The sequence below is a fragment of the Trichomycterus rosablanca genome, chromosome 13 (assembly GCF_030014385.1).
Source record: "Trichomycterus rosablanca isolate fTriRos1 chromosome 13, fTriRos1.hap1, whole genome shotgun sequence".
In the NCBI taxonomy this organism is placed as follows: domain Eukaryota; kingdom Metazoa; phylum Chordata; class Actinopteri; order Siluriformes; family Trichomycteridae; genus Trichomycterus; species Trichomycterus rosablanca.
In genome coordinates this window covers 473,773-490,586 of record NC_086000.1, presented here as the reverse complement: position 1 = coordinate 490,586, position 16,814 = coordinate 473,773, and the positions used below count along the sequence as shown (strand labels likewise).

Genomic DNA, 16,814 nt, shown 5'->3' with positions numbered 1-16,814 from the left:
AACTGTTTCCCGAATGATATCTTTTATTCATACAAAATACAACCAGTTACTTAATTATTACTTTTATTAACTTAAATGTGTTTTTTTTCTTAGGTGAATTATTCTTAATCGTGGAGTATTTAATGCGTTGCACAGTACGCACCCCTTTTAATGGAGGTGGTGGCTTCCGTGGTGCTGTTTTTGCTATGCCCGAAGTGTCCGCTAGAGGGCATTAAGGTCTAGGCCGTATCCCAAATAAAGCACGATTAAAATCAAAGTGCACTAGATAGTGTGCGTAAACCGTTATGTGCCTGAAACGCTACCTAACGGAAAGGTTATAATACAACAGTCTATAACAATTCCGTGCTTACTCTGTTTAACAACACATAACACGTAAAATATGTGGTATTTAGAGTGATATATATCAAATCTGTTTAAATGTAAACACATATTTGTGTGAGCTTGACGTGTTTTGGACCCCCCCCCCCCCTCCCGTTAACGATAATGGTAGATTCCAATGCGCAGCAACTTGCAGTTCCACTACTGACCGCCAGATGACACCAAACAGAACTGGACCATTAGCTGAATGGGCTTTCTGAATCTGTACCCAGCCATACAAATGCTCTTTTAAATGCTCTGAATGGGCACAAATTCCCATACACAGACATTTTGTTTTGTGAGAAGCCTTCTAGAAATAGTGGATGTTGTTCTAGCTGAACAGATCACACAGAAGTCACTCTATTTTAATGCAGTGTGTTTTTTAATGGGATGTTCGACAAGCACATGGTCAGATGTCCAAATACTTCTGGCCATATAGTGTATGTGTGTATATATATAATAAAGCCATTCTTCAGTTTCTTCCTGTAGGTTTACAGAGGACTCTCTATGTAAATGAATGCACTAACTGTAAGCCTGAACGCTATGGATTTTCAATGTGACGTCCAAGTAAGATCTTTGTACAGTACTTTTGTGCACATTGCAACAAACACTCTTTGTTTTGAACTGCAGTCCAGTCCAAGGTTTCTGGATGGCACCAGAGCCACCACGACCCTGACCAAGATTGTGCATTTAGTAAAAACAGATTAATCAATAGAGCATATATAATAAAATCAGTCATTCATAATCTGCACTTATATCGAGTAGTACGGTGGCACATCAATGTGAGCTTCTTCCCATCAGTCCGGTTTCCTCCAAATATGTACAGGGTGCTGTAAATTCACCTTAGGTGTGAGTGAGTGATGACCTGAGATGGACCCACCGCGACAACGGTCAGGATAAATCATTAATGCATTTTGTGCTGTTTTATTAGTGACCGCTAGAGGGAACCAAAAACTCCTTGTTCTCACTAAGCGTAATTTAAAACAAAACCACCCAAACACCCAAACAAAGCCTAAACTGGGTGATTTAAGTTTCTCTACGTGTATTTTGTTCTATTTAATTAATTTGACTCTGTGTGTATTAATATTTGTAACTGTTTATAAAAAAAAGTAAAACATTCAAAGAAAATCATCCTCTTGTTTATGTTATTGTGTTCTTCCCACCCGTTTTACGATCATTCCCGACCACAATAGTTTCGGTTAAATTTATCGTCACGCTCTCAGAGGCCAATCATCGCCCAGAACTCCCAACTAACAGCCAATCAATGCAAAAGAAGGGGCGGGATTTGACGGAAATGCGGTGGAATATAATAGCATCAGGTTGCGATAGTGACTAGTAGGAAGGAAAATGGCAGAGCTGTCATTATATCTGACTAACGCCAACGTTACTCTGGGACAAACTATGGAACAAGAGAAGGTATTTTAATTATTATAGGAATGAAATGTAATGTTTTATATATTTATTATAAAGTTTATTAGGTTTTGATTCATAAAGTTACTTCACTTCAGTTAGTACCGTCGCTAACCGTCGCTAATGGCTAAGGAAGTTAGCATGACAGTTGATGTTGTCCGGTGTTTGTTTGTGACATTGTTGACGTTTAATAAAAGTTATTATTTAAAAATACATACGAGTAAAGTCTGTAAAATTATATATGTGCACATTTTACATTTTTGTAATGACCAAAAGTATGTGGACACACCTTAGATTGGCCATAAATGCCTGTACAGAGCACTTTCAATAAAAAAGGTCAGTTTAATAAATGTGTGCCCTGTTTAAGCATCACTGGGTTTTAAAACAATTTAAGAGCAACACCAGCGTACAGCCACGAAGCCCCACAATCTAAAAAATCCGTCCCTTGTTTTAAAACTAACTACCGGGTTCCAAACTGCACCCGGAAGAAACATCATGATAAGGACTGTTTATTTAGAGCTTCACAGATTTCCTCCCTGATGCTGGCTGGAGAGGGTTGCACACTAGCACCCGCTCTCTCTGACCTGCCTGAGTCTCACACATGTAAAGAGAGTCTCAGTGGAGGTTCCGGTTCATCCCAGAGCTGTCGAGTGGGGCTGAGCTCAGGGCTCAGGAGCTTCTTTAAACCGAACACACGACTTCATTCATTACGAGGGGCGTCCCGATACTTTTGGCCGTACGGTGTACCAGTACACGTGCACCTGCTGGTACTGGGTGTGTCAAAATCACCTCTGCTCAATAATTAGGAGGGGTGTCCATATACTTTCATCCTCGTGCTATAGCGTTGTGTTTGCCTGACGCTCTAGAGTTCCACCACGGCGGTGAAGGACTTCGAGAGCGTGGAGCTCGGCAGCAGCGTGAAGAAGCAGAAGGTTCCACGCAGGACCATCTACTTCGCCAGCGGGGAAACCATGGAGGAGTATAGCACTGACGAGGAGGACGAGGAGGAGGAAGAACAGAGGCAGAAGCAGGCTGCCATGAGCACTATTGATCCGGTAAGTCGTGTGAGCCCCACCATCTACCATGGACTGTGTGGGTATACAATTACTGACTGTATGTAGCTCGCCTGCCACTCTGTATACTTTATTTCCCCCGTCTGTACGGTACTACCATGCACATTAACGACACGGTAACGACACGGTAACGACATGGTAACGACATGGTAACGTATGAGTGTAGCAGGTGCAGCAGTGTTGTTGGGATTCCTCACTGTGCCCTCACTGCAGGAAGGAAGGAATTGAGGAAGCTCCGACCAAAAATATAAAGCCGGCAGCATCCTGTACTAGAGGAAGATGAACCCCCACCGTCTTAACAAAGTGGCCAAATCCCAACAACACTGCTGCACCTGCTGCACTCACACATACACAGAACAACACACTACCATGTCATTAAAGTGCATGTTAGTACCATGGATAGATAGGCGATAAAGGATTATAAATCCTACAAGGCAACGGGTGGGCTACAGTCAGTAATTGTATAGTCACCGGTGTTCCTAATAAATTGCTCAGTGTGTGTTTGGATCTCATACCGGTTTCTGCGTTTCCAGTCCAAGTTGTCGTGGGGTCCGTACTTCTGGTTCCACATGTGGAGGATGGCGACCTCTACCATCTCAGGTACCAGCTCATCGTCATCTCGGGGAACAGTGGCATCACGGTGCACGCGTGTGGCCAAAAGTATGTGAACGCCACTCCTTAAATAGCTCAGCGCTGCTGTCGACCGGCCTGGTGCCCGTACAGACACGTTAGGTGGAAATGGTGGAGGATTCAGTGCAGCTGTACAATAGCGACCTCTGCTGTCTGATTCAGGCGCTGCAGTAGTGGATGATCTGGCTGAGATTTCAGTGCATCCAGGGGAAGAATGGGTGTGGCTGGAACGTAGAAGCGGTGTCCACATACTTTTGGCCACGTCGTGTATTAGACTGTAAATGTACCGAACAGCAGCAGGTGAAGGAAACGGTGTCGTGTGTTTCAGTGTGTGATTACCTGGGAGAGAGGATGGCCTCGGTGCTCGGCATCACCGCACCCAAGTACCAGTACGCCATCGACGAGTACTACAGGATGAAGAAGGAGGTACCGAGTGCGCGGCTGTGCCAGGGGGCTGGGTGGCACAGCGGGGCTGGTTGTTCAGGGTTCAGGTTTTAGAATGTGTCACATTTACATTTACAGCATTTAGCGGGACGCCTTCATCCAGAGCGCCTTACAGTAGTGTGACACTATACAGTCTGAGCAATTGAGGGTTAAGGGCCTCGCTCAAGGGCCCAACAGTGGCAATCTGGCGGTGGTGAGGCTTGAACCGGCGACCTTTCGATTACTGGACCAGCACCTTAACCACTAACAGACACAACTGGCTGTGTTCAACCACCTTTGCGACTTGGTGGTGGGCACACGGGCGCTCCCTGACCACCCACTGTGCCCAGACTCATCACACCAGTCCTTCTGACTTTCTATAAACTGGGACTATAAACTGGAACTATAAACTGGAACTATAAACTGGAACTATAAACTGGGACTATAAACTGGAACTATAAACTGGAACTATAAACTAACTATAAACTGGGACTATAAACTGGAACTATAAACTGGGACTATAAACTGGAACTATAAACTGGGACTATAAACTGGAACTATAAACTGGAACTATAAACTAACTATAAACTGGGACTATAAACTGGAACTATAAACTGGAACTATAAACTGGGACTATAAACTGGAACTATAAACTGGGACTATAAACTGGGACTATAAACTGGAACTATAAACTGGGACTATAAACTGGAACTATAAACTGGGACTATAAACTGGAACTATAAACTGGAACTATAAACTGGGACTATAAACTGGAACTATAAACTGGAACTATAAACTGGGACTATAAACTGGAACTATAAACTGGGACTATAAACTGGAACTATAAACTGGAACTATAAACTAACTATAAACTGGGACTATAAACTGGGACTATAAACTGGAACTATAAACTGGGACTATAAACTGGGACTATAAACTGGAACTATAAACTGGGACTATAAACTGGAACTATAAACTGGGACTATAAACTGGAACTATAAACTGGGACTATAAACTGGGACTATAAACTGGAACTATAAACTGGGACTATAAACTGGAACTATAAACTGGAACTATAAACTGGGACTATAAACTGGAACTATAAACTGGGACTATAAACTGGAACTATAAACTGGAACTATAAACTGGAACTATAAACTGGAACTATAAACTGGAACTATAAACTGGGACTATAAACTGGAACTATAAACTGGAACTATAAACTGGGACTATAAACTGGAACTATAAACTGGGACTATAAACTGGAACTATAAACTGGAACTATAAACTAACTATAAACTGGGACTATAAACTGGAACTATAAACTGGAACTATAAACTGGGACTATAAACTGGAACTATAAACTGGGACTATAAACTGGGACTATAAACTGGAACTATAAACTGGGACTATAAACTGGAACTATAAACTGGGACTATAAACTGGAACTATAAACTGGGACTATAAACTGGGACTATAAACTGGAACTATAAACTGGGACTATAAACTGGAACTATAAACTGGAACTATAAACTGGGACTATAAACTGGAACTATAAACTGGGACTATAAACTGGAACTATAAACTGGAACTATAAACTAACTATAAACTGGGACTATAAACTGGAACTATAAACTGGAACTATAAACTGGGACTATAAACTGGAACTATAAACTGGAACTATAAACTGGGACTATAAACTGGAACTATAAACTGGGACTATAAACTGGAACTATAAACTGGGACTATAAACTGGAACTATAAACTGGAACTATAAACTGGAACTATAAACTAACTATAAACTGGGACTATAAACTGGAACTATAAACTGGAACTATAAACTGGGACTATAAACTGGAACTATAAACTGGGACTATAAACTGGAACTATAAACTGGAACTATAAACTAACTATAAACTGGGACTATAAACTGGAACTATAAACTGGAACTATAAACTGGGACTATAAACTGGAACTATAAACTGGAACTATAAACTGGGACTATAAACTGGAACTATAAACTGGAACTATAAACTGGGACTATAAACTGGGACTATAAACTGGAACTATAAACTAAAACTATAAACTGGGACTATAAACTGGAACTATAAACTGGAACTATAAACTGGGACTATAAACTGGAACTATAAACTGGAACTATAAACTGGGACTATAAACTGGAACTATAAACTGGAACTATAAACTGGGACTATAAACTGGAACTATAAACTGGGACTATAAACTGGAACTATAAACTGGAACTATAAACTAACTATAAACTGGGACTATAAACTGGGACTATAAACTGGAACTATAAACTGGGACTATAAACTGGGACTATAAACTGGAACTATAAACTGGGACTATAAACTGGAACTATAAACTGGGACTATAAACTGGAACTATAAACTGGGACTATAAACTGGGACTATAAACTGGAACTATAAACTGGGACTATAAACTGGAACTATAAACTGGAACTATAAACTGGGACTATAAACTGGAACTATAAACTGGGACTATAAACTGGAACTATAAACTGGAACTATAAACTGGAACTATAAACTGGAACTATAAACTGGGACTATAAACTGGAACTATAAACTGGAACTATAAACTGGGACTATAAACTGGAACTATAAACTGGGACTATAAACTGGAACTATAAACTGGAACTATAAACTAACTATAAACTGGGACTATAAACTGGAACTATAAACTGGAACTATAAACTGGGACTATAAACTGGAACTATAAACTGGGACTATAAACTGGGACTATAAACTGGAACTATAAACTGGGACTATAAACTGGAACTATAAACTGGGACTATAAACTGGAACTATAAACTGGGACTATAAACTGGGACTATAAACTGGAACTATAAACTGGGACTATAAACTGGAACTATAAACTGGAACTATAAACTGGGACTATAAACTGGAACTATAAACTGGGACTATAAACTGGAACTATAAACTGGAACTATAAACTAACTATAAACTGGGACTATAAACTGGAACTATAAACTGGAACTATAAACTGGGACTATAAACTGGAACTATAAACTGGAACTATAAACTGGGACTATAAACTGGAACTATAAACTGGGACTATAAACTGGAACTATAAACTGGGACTATAAACTGGAACTATAAACTGGAACTATAAACTGGAACTATAAACTAACTATAAACTGGGACTATAAACTGGAACTATAAACTGGAACTATAAACTGGGACTATAAACTGGAACTATAAACTGGGACTATAAACTGGAACTATAAACTGGAACTATAAACTAACTATAAACTGGGACTATAAACTGGAACTATAAACTGGAACTATAAACTGGGACTATAAACTGGAACTATAAACTGGAACTATAAACTGGGACTATAAACTGGAACTATAAACTGGAACTATAAACTGGGACTATAAACTGGGACTATAAACTGGAACTATAAACTAAAACTATAAACTGGGACTATAAACTGGAACTATAAACTGGGACTATAAACTGGAACTATAAACTGGGACTATAAACTGGGACTATAAACTGGAACTATAAACTGGAACTATAAACTGGAACTATAAACTGGGACTATAAACTGGGACTATAAACTGGAACTATAAACTAAAACTATAAACTGGGACTATAAACTGGAACTATAAACTGGGACTATAAACTGGGACGGTCGTTCTGGGGGGGGGGGGGGGGGGTGATCCGGCTCTCCTAGATCAAGCAGTAGCGGATTCACAATCAGCAATCGGGTTAAGGTACTGCTCCAGTAATCAGAAGGTTGCCAGTTCAAGCCCCGTCACTGTTGGGCCCTTGAGCAAGGCCCTTAAGTCTCAATTGCTTAGATTGTATACTGTCACAGTACTGTAACTATCAGGGCAGTGATAGCTCAGTGGTTACGGTACTGGACTAGTAATCAGAAGGTTCCCGGTTCGAGTCCCGCCACCACCCAGTCGCCACTGTTGGGCCCCTGAGCGAGGCCCTTAACCCTCAATTGCTCAAAACTGTAAGTCGCTTTGGATAAAGGCGTCCACTAAATGCGGTAAATGTAATCGGATATGACTAAATTGGTAGATAAAGGCGGGAAAGTCCATCCAAACTGGACTACACTTTCCAGCGCTGCTCTGATATCATGTGTTGAATTCTGACCAATCAGCATCACCCACCAATCTCTTAGAGAAGTGGGCGTGGTCAGGCTGAGGGTCATCTAATCTGAGGGTCTGTCCGCAGGAGGAGGAGGTGGAGGAGGAGAACCGCCTGTCCGAAGAGGCCGAGCGGCGGTTCGACCAGCAGCACCGGGACCAGGACCAGGACCAGGACCAGGACCGGGACCGGACCCCGACGCTGGAGCAGCCCGAGGGCACGACCTCCTTCGTCAACATGACGTTCGAGATGGAACAGGAGTCGCGACAGTCCTGATCCACACAGGACCGAACGTTCTCGCCGCGTCGGTGCTAATCCCGTCTAACCCCCGGACTGAACCGCTAACTCTCGCTTTGCTCCTGCGCCGCGCGGCCGACTCCCGCCACTAATCATTTCATGTGTGATCATCTCTGTAGGACCTTCTATCATCTCAAAATCCCACCACCGAGCACTTTATTAGGAACACCCATCGTTCACCGACTACATTATTAGACACCTACCATCTACTAGACACAGGTGAACTTTGTGGGTATACAATGACTGACTGTATCCCATTTGATGCGCACTCACTTCCATTACCTTGCTCGTTAATGAAACGGTCATGGTGTATAGCAGGTGCAGCAGTGTTGTTGGGATGAAGTGTTCAAAACACTGCTGCACCCGCTGCACTCAGACATACACAGAACAGCACACTACCATGTCACGTCAGTCCCAGTCAGTCATTGTATACCTACGAAGTTCTTCACCGGAGAGGTGTTCCTAATAAAATGTCTGACACACTACGTTAGCACCGCTCGAACCCCTCATGACCGCGTTTGACCTGAACCCTATTCAATACCAATCTCAGGCGAGCGGAGGCTGTTATTGCACCCAGTGTTGACGGGCATATATTACTGCACATGCTTTTGATATGTAGTGCGTTTAAATCCATCTCTACTCACTGATGCTGACAGTGTGTGTGTGTGTGTGTGTGTTCAGTGTGTGTGTGTGTGTGTGTGTGTGTTCAGTGTGTGTGTGTGTGTGTGTGTGTGTGTGTGTGTTCAGGGAAATGACTCTGCACATGGACCTGCTTTATACACACACACACACACACACATACACACACACACTCATACACACACACACACTGAACACACACACTCATACACACACACACTCTCTCACACACACACACACACTCTCTCTCATACACACACACACTCATACACACACACACTCATACACACACACACACTCATACACACACACTCTCTCTCACACACACACACTGAACACACACACTCATACACACACACACTCATACACACACACACACACACACACACTCTCTCTCATACACACACACACTCTCTCACACACACACACACACACACACACACTCTCTCTCACACACACACACACTGAACACACACACTCATACACACACACTCTCTCTCACACACACACTGAACACACACACACACACACACACTCATACACACACACACACACACACTCACACACACACTCATACACACACACACACACTCACACACTCACTCACACACACACACACACTGAACACACACACACACTCATACACACACACACTCATACACACACACACTCACTCACTCACACACACACACACACACACACACTCATACACACACACACACACTGAACACACACACACACACTCATACACACACACACACACTCACTCACACACACACACACACACACACACTCATACACACACACACACACACACACTGAACACACACACACTCTGTTTGAAAAATTTTATTATTTATTTACACTTTTCACCTTTTTGTATAGAAACTTACTCAATAAACTGTTGAAACTCAGACAGTCTCCGCTCCTCACACTCCTCCAGGTTTGTTTCAGGTACCTCATGAGAGTCTTGAGCTCTAATGTATGAACAAAAGTATGTGGACGCCTGATAATGAGCTTGCTGGACATCCTATGCTAACCTTTTAACCGACCCACCAAGACCTGGACCCAACCCGACACCCAAAGGAATCAGCATGGGCACAGAAAGGTTCTAACCCCCACAATGCACCACTGTTATGACTATAAAGCTCTTAACCTCTTAACCTTAATGAATATAAACATGGATGAGAAGGGCGTGGCTCTGACTTAAGGAACCGAGGTCCAGGTTTTGTGCAGCTACAGAGTTCCTTGTGAGCTACTCAATAACTGGGATTGGTGTCCACATACTTTTGGCCAGTCTGACCCTTGATCAGTCACTAGGACCTACAGGTACCTAATACAAGTCTGTTTATCTCCAGGAGAGAGTATTTGGACATGGTGAACGTCATGTGTCCTCCAGATCTGCGGCGTTGTTCTCGTCGGTGGTGACCAGAACCTCCCTGTTCTCGTAGGTCCAGAAGCCATTCAGGTCGATGAGGATGCTGGTGACCGTGTCGCCCTGCCCGCTGTTCACCAGATCCTGCAGCGTGAGCTTGTACGGATCTATGGGCTTCACCATGTCGAAGATTTCATCCTGCACACAAGATGAGGAAAATGCACAGTTTAATAAAGTACAACGTTCCCACACTGACTGAGGAACATCCTGAGGAACACCCTGAGGAACTTCCTAAGGAACACCCTGAGGAACTTCCTGAGGAACATCCAGAGGAACTTCCTGAGGAACACCCTGAGGAATTTCCTGAGGAACACCCTAAGGAACTTCCTGAGGAACACCCTGAGGAACTTCCTGAGGAACACCCTGAGGAACACCCTAAGGAACACCCTGAGGAACACCCTGAGGAACTTCCTGAATTTACAAGAACCATGGGAAAACGTGTAAACCGCTACATACTTTGACGTCCTGGAAGGACACTGGCTCCTGCCCATGGATCTTCATCTGCTCCTGAATGGCCTGCACACAGTTACATGAGCTCATGAATTATTATTGACACTATTAGCAGCTCAGAGATCAGATCATAGGACTGGACAAAGGATAACTCATAACCCCCCCACCCCGGTCTCTGTACCCTGAAGAAGTAGTGGAGGGCGAAGACGTTGAGGTAGCCCTTGTTCTCCATGTCCAGCAGTTTGAAGATGTACTGCAGCGCCGCAGGTTCCTTCCGGTTCTCCAGAGCCAGAACGAAGTCCAGGTACGTCTTATAGTCCTGGAGACAAACATCACAAATCCGGGTCACTCCGGGCCCACTGAGACCCTGGTCAGGGCGACACACCGAGTGCTAGCTACACTGTTTACCATTTCACCATCGTAGGTGAGACACTCCTGGTAAACCCGGTCCAGGAAAACAGTGGTCAAGGTTCCTGTTCCGTAGCGAGACAGCTCGTCTTTACTCAGCATCCCGTTGTGATCCTTATCCAGGTTCAGGTACTGACCTGCACACACACACACACACACACACACACACACACAGCATGTAACACACACCATGTGGCAGAAGTATGTGGACGCCTGAGCACGGGCGCTTCTTCTGTACCGTAAACACGGAGGGCAGAAGGAGCCGAGAACCAGTTGGACTCTTGACTCTCTTTGGAAAGCTCTTCATCTCTGAGCTGGAATGAAAAGGAGAACATGTTCAAGGATGAGGATGGTGATGAGGATGAAGGTTCAGCTTCGTATTCTGTGGTGCGCTACCTCAAGAAGATCATCCAGGAAACTGCACGCCAGGATGTCCTGAATCTTAATCTTCCCTAAACAGGACACACAAAAAAACACCTATATTTTACTCCCAATTTAGTCATGTCCACTTCCCTAATAAAGTCACCAGCAGCTTCTTCACACTGCCGCTGTATCGCCATGTACAGATAGAGAGAGTCACACTATGCTCTGTGTGTTCTTCCACCTCGACCAGGCAGGCAGCAGGAGGCGCTGTTGCACACGTATCTGTTAAGCACCCGGTCAGAGATTTGAACCACAGAACTCGAAGTCGCTGCTTTCGGGATTTTGAATTCATAATAATTTTCCAGGACCATTTCTGATGAGGGAAACGTTCTTGCTGCTGTAACGGCGCCTCCTGCTGGGATGTGGAGGTATCAGTAGGCGTGGTGGAGGAATGCACAGAGTGTAGTATGCTCCTCCAATACCCCACTCTCGTTTTTTGGGTCCTTATCATTATCTGGCCAGGTCGATAGCACAAGTGGATGCACTCGAGTGCACAGGAATCCAACAACATCTGATCAAGGAACACCCTGAGGAACTTCCTGAGGAATACCCTGAGAAACATCCTAAGGAACACCTTGAGGAACATCCTGAGGAACATCCTGAGAAACACCTTGAGGAACATCCTGAGGAACATACTGAGGAACACCCTGAGAAACATACTGTGGAACACCCTGAGGAACACCCTGAGAAACATCCTGAGGAACATCCTGAGGAACACCTTGAGAAACATACTGTGGAACACCCTGAGGAACATCCTGAGGAACATCCTGAGAAACATCCTGAGGAACACCCTGAGAAACACCCTGAGAAACATACTGTGGAACACCCTGAGGAACACCCTGAGAAACATCCTGAGGAACACCCTGAGGAACACCCTGAGAAACATCCTGAGGAACATCCTGAGAAACACCCTGAGGAACACCTTGAGGAACATCCTGAAAAACACCCTAAGGAACTTCCAGAGGAACATCCTGAGGAACACCCTGAGGAACATACTGAGGAACACCCTGAGGAACATACTGAGGAACACCCTGAGGAACATACTGAGGAACATACTGAGGAACACCTTGAGGAACATCCTGAAAAACACCCTAAGGAACTTCCAGAGGAACATCCTGAGAAACACCCTGAGGAACATACTGAGGAACATCCTGAGGAACACACTGAGGAACATACTGAGGAACATGCAGTACCCCAATCCTATAGATATCCTCCTAGAGGGCCAAATCGAATCTCATAAACTCATAAACCCAACCTGCCTTGGGCCAACAGTTGATAACATTCCAGCAGTAATATGGTGTCCATCATAAATGTCCAACCACCTACAGTAAAAACCAACCAGGAATTTAAAGCATAATAATAATAATAATAATAATAATAATAATAATAATAATAATAATCGACAGATTTTAACAGACACAAACAGAAATAAACCTGTACACAGACGCCCCCTTGTGGAGGCTTTACGTTACATCTTGTAAACCACAGTGGGACCAGACTGCCACCATTTGAATGAACTAACTGTATTTGGTTCTGTGTTTCGTTATTGGTGTTGAGGACCGCGGTCCGTCTCCAAACCTGTTCTGAGGGGGTCGAGGAAGAAGAAGAACTTGCGGACGGCGGTGCAGACGTAAAAGGAGTAGAAGGATTTCTCCAGCCCGTCCAGCTGAGGCAGGGTGGGGATCAGCTCCAGGATGTAGTTCTCCAGGTCCTGTAGAAACGGACGTGTGGTTGTGAGAGGTTCTAGGTTCTAAACCCAGCAGTAAGACTGAGATGTTACTCACAGACTCGCGCAGGAAGCCCTGACCCGCCACGTCGTACAGACTCAGACCGATACGCGTCTGATGCAGCCAGACTGACCAGGAAACACAGGAGAACGTGTTAAACTCATCAGGGTTCATACACCATATGGTCAAAAGTATTGGGACGCCACTTCTAATTACTGGATTCGAGTGTTGCAGCTATAACAGTCTCTAACAGATGCTAATACGATGAAATAACAGGGTTTTTTAAAAAGTTATAATAATTAAACAAACAAATAAAAAAGAAATAAATGTACACAGATGCCCCCTTGTGAAGGCTTTATGCTACTCCTTGTAAACCACAGTGGGACTAGATTGTGCATATTTTTTTATGCATTTTCTCCCTTTTTAGGGCGTCCAGTTGCCGGATTGCGTCACGCTTCCTCTCCACCAATGCCGATCCCCGCTCTGATTGAGGAGAACGAAGCTAACCCACGCCCCCTCCGACACGTGGGCAGCAGCCGTATGCATCTCATCACCTGCACTTAGACGAGTGCGGTGCGGCTCAGCGTCGTGTACGGAGAGACGCACCCTGAGAGCACTCTTTTCTCATCTCTGTGCAGACGCCACCAATCAGCCAGCAGAGGTCGTAATCGCACCGGTCATGAGAGAGAGACCCCGTCCGGCTTAGTCCCGCCCATATCTGAACAACCGGCCAATCGTCGTTCATGTGGCCGCTCAGCCTCAGCCGGCGGGTAGAGCCGAGACTCGATACGATGTATTCAAGATCCAGCTCCGGTTCCAGCGTGTGTTTCTACCGCTGCGCCACCTGAGCGGCTCAAATTTTATTAATTACGTTTATTTAGTTTTCATGAATGTGGGTCGCTTGGAAAAATATCCTGCCGATGGCGTCTGTATGTAGACGCCCGGTGGGTTGATAGCACAGAACAGGATTGAAAGCCTGGATCCCAGCAGTTGTGGGCTAGCGCAAATGACCTCCCTGCCCACTGTCCACATAATTAAATCAATATATGGGGGTGTAAGAGCAGCAGAATGAAGGCCGACCTTTCCTCATGACGTAGTTGAAGAACTGCATGATGGAGATGCGCCCGTACGGATCGTTGAGAAGCAGCTTGGCGTAAACTCTGGCGGTGAAGAACGACCTGAGGAACAGAAGAAAGAAAGAAATCCGGGTTCACTCGTCCGCCCGGTTAGACGCCATCGCGGAGGGTATTTTTTTACCGCCGGCGGTTCTGCTCGTACTCGCACTTCGCTCCGGCGCTCTCTCCCACTTTCAGGAAGCTCTCGTAGTCGATCATGGCCTCGTCTCCGGTGGTCGGGGGAACCTGGTGCTTGTCGAGAAGAAACCACAGGTTCTGTGGAACATCAGAGGAGACAACATGGGGTCTCGTTACACCGGTCCCGATCAGGGCGGCTGTTCACACCGTACCTGACCTTAACGTGTTCGGTCTGTACCTGGAGCTCTTCGTTATCCAGCAGTTCTCGGCTCTTCCTCTGCAGGAACACGGCTCTCGACTCTTCCCTCAGCTTCTGTAGCAGAACTTCATCCTCCGCAGGGAGCTGCTCACCAGAACGTGAAATGAAAACACACGCCAAAAGTATCTGGACACCTGATTACAATCTTGTCATGCGTCTGTTCCGAAACCATGAGCATTAACGCAGACCAGCTGGATCAAAAGCAGACGCACCTCGTCTTCAGGATTCTGGAGTGTGACTGTGGATATTCGTTACCCTTCACTGAGCTCTGAGGAACGGCTGATGTTGTAGACACAGTTTAAAAATCGGCTAAATGTGAGTGTACAGGAGACATGGTCTCCTCTGGCTCGTACCTCCTCGGAGCACGGTGGGTCGGGACACACCACGACTGCCTGTGACACCCCTTGCTAACAGTCCGGTCCTGATCAAAGTCCCTCAGGTCTTTAAGCTGAGCAGATCTGCTTCAATCAACATCAGCCCGACTTCTAACAGACCCCTCACCCTCACGTGGACCAGGGCTACAGAATAGTGTCCACATGCTCGTTTTGGGGGTGGTTTGAATATTCTGGCTGATGGGCGTGTACACCAGCACTCACCCTGTAGTAGAAGCGTGGGATGTGTTTGAACGTTCTCTCTCCGCTCCCTCCTCCCTTCCACTCGGTGTAGTATCTGGTGAAGAGCTCCATCTCCTCGGCTTCCTTCTCGTCTTTACTCCTCGTATCTGTGATGCAGATTCCCAGAGAGGAAATAAATGACACTATACCGTATAGCCAGAAGTATGTGGACACCTGTCCTGCCACTCCCACTGCCACGCTGATCCAGCAAGTTCACGTTCAGGTGTCCACAAACTTTTGGTCATTATGGTGTATTTGTTTATACTATGTATTACGAGGCTTCCCACTGGATTTTGGAACATGTCTTCCAGTTCATCCCGGGTATAATACCGTACAGACTAGTCAAACTCACCAAACCATCTTTATGGATCTTGCTCGGGCATTGGGGCAGTGCCATGCTAAAATACGAACCGTCCTTCCCTAAACTGTTGCTACAAATTATGAAGCTCACACTTCTTTATATAGGGAATAATATTGTGTACTAGTCTGATTCTACTCATGCTGCATTTAAATTCTCCATTTATTATAATTAGAAATATCACTGATTAATGATTAATGATTATTTAGTTAGCATTATAGCTAAAGTAAATTGTCAAACCTGTTTTAGCCGAGGCGAGTCTTCTTTTCAGGATTTCCTTCCACTGAGCAGTTTTTTCGCTTTCCATATTAATCAGTATTTATTTTTACTACATACAAAGATCAATAAAAACACCATAAATCGAACCGATCGTGTTTATCTAACGAACTTCTAAACACATACCGGTCTTCCGTCTGTTTACAATTCCGGATCGGTTGCCCAAGAAAGCGCGGTGTCCCAAATCTCACATTCTTCCCTACTCCCTACAAAGTGCGAATCTTAGTGAGGATGCTCACTTAGCTTTACCTTTGGGAATATTCGACACAGATTTACTTAAATACATAAAGAGCATTTAATGCATACTAGATTTCTAACATATATTTTAATAAAGAATACATACAAATACAAAATCTCAGCGTAGTGTAGTGCACTACATAGTAAATCTATTAGGATTTTGAACACAACCAGGACGGCGGCTTATTAGTGACCTCCGTGACGGATTTGTTTTCCATTTGTGAATTCAAAATTGAAGTGTATTGTTTGCGTTAACAAATTTAAAAACTTCATAAAATTGCGAATTATTCATGTTCTCGCTATTGAACAATTAAACACGCAAACAGATGAATATTATACGTTTTAAACAAATCGTTTCGGAAGTAGGGTTGTGAACTTGTA

At 44.3% G+C, this 16,814-nt stretch overlaps 2 protein-coding genes across 2 annotated transcripts; one reads left to right on the top strand and one right to left on the bottom strand.

The window, feature by feature from the left end:
* The first annotated feature begins 1,672 nt into the window (after window positions 1–1,672).
* On the top strand, window positions 1,673–9,907 carry fam177a1 (family with sequence similarity 177 member A1). The gene is made up of 5 exons (XM_063006758.1): window positions 1,673–1,773; window positions 2,634–2,822; window positions 3,374–3,440; window positions 3,799–3,896; window positions 8,145–9,907. Exons 1-5 carry the CDS (start codon window positions 1,705–1,707, stop codon window positions 8,331–8,333), a joined length of 612 nt encoding a protein of 203 aa, XP_062862828.1. The 5' UTR covers window positions 1,673–1,704; the 3' UTR covers window positions 8,334–9,907.
* On the bottom strand, window positions 9,828–16,347 carry ppp2r3c (protein phosphatase 2, regulatory subunit B'', gamma). The gene is made up of 13 exons (XM_063006757.1): window positions 16,161–16,347; window positions 15,545–15,669; window positions 14,928–15,032; window positions 14,715–14,827; window positions 14,517–14,614; window positions 13,494–13,564; window positions 13,288–13,420; window positions 11,683–11,738; window positions 11,525–11,600; window positions 11,287–11,423; window positions 11,060–11,197; window positions 10,885–10,944; window positions 9,828–10,566 (listed from the first exon to the last, which is right to left on the bottom strand). Exons 1-13 carry the CDS (start codon window positions 16,225–16,227, stop codon window positions 10,378–10,380), a joined length of 1,368 nt encoding a protein of 455 aa, XP_062862827.1. The 5' UTR covers window positions 16,228–16,347; the 3' UTR covers window positions 9,828–10,377.
* Window positions 16,348–16,814: the final 467 nt, after the last annotated feature.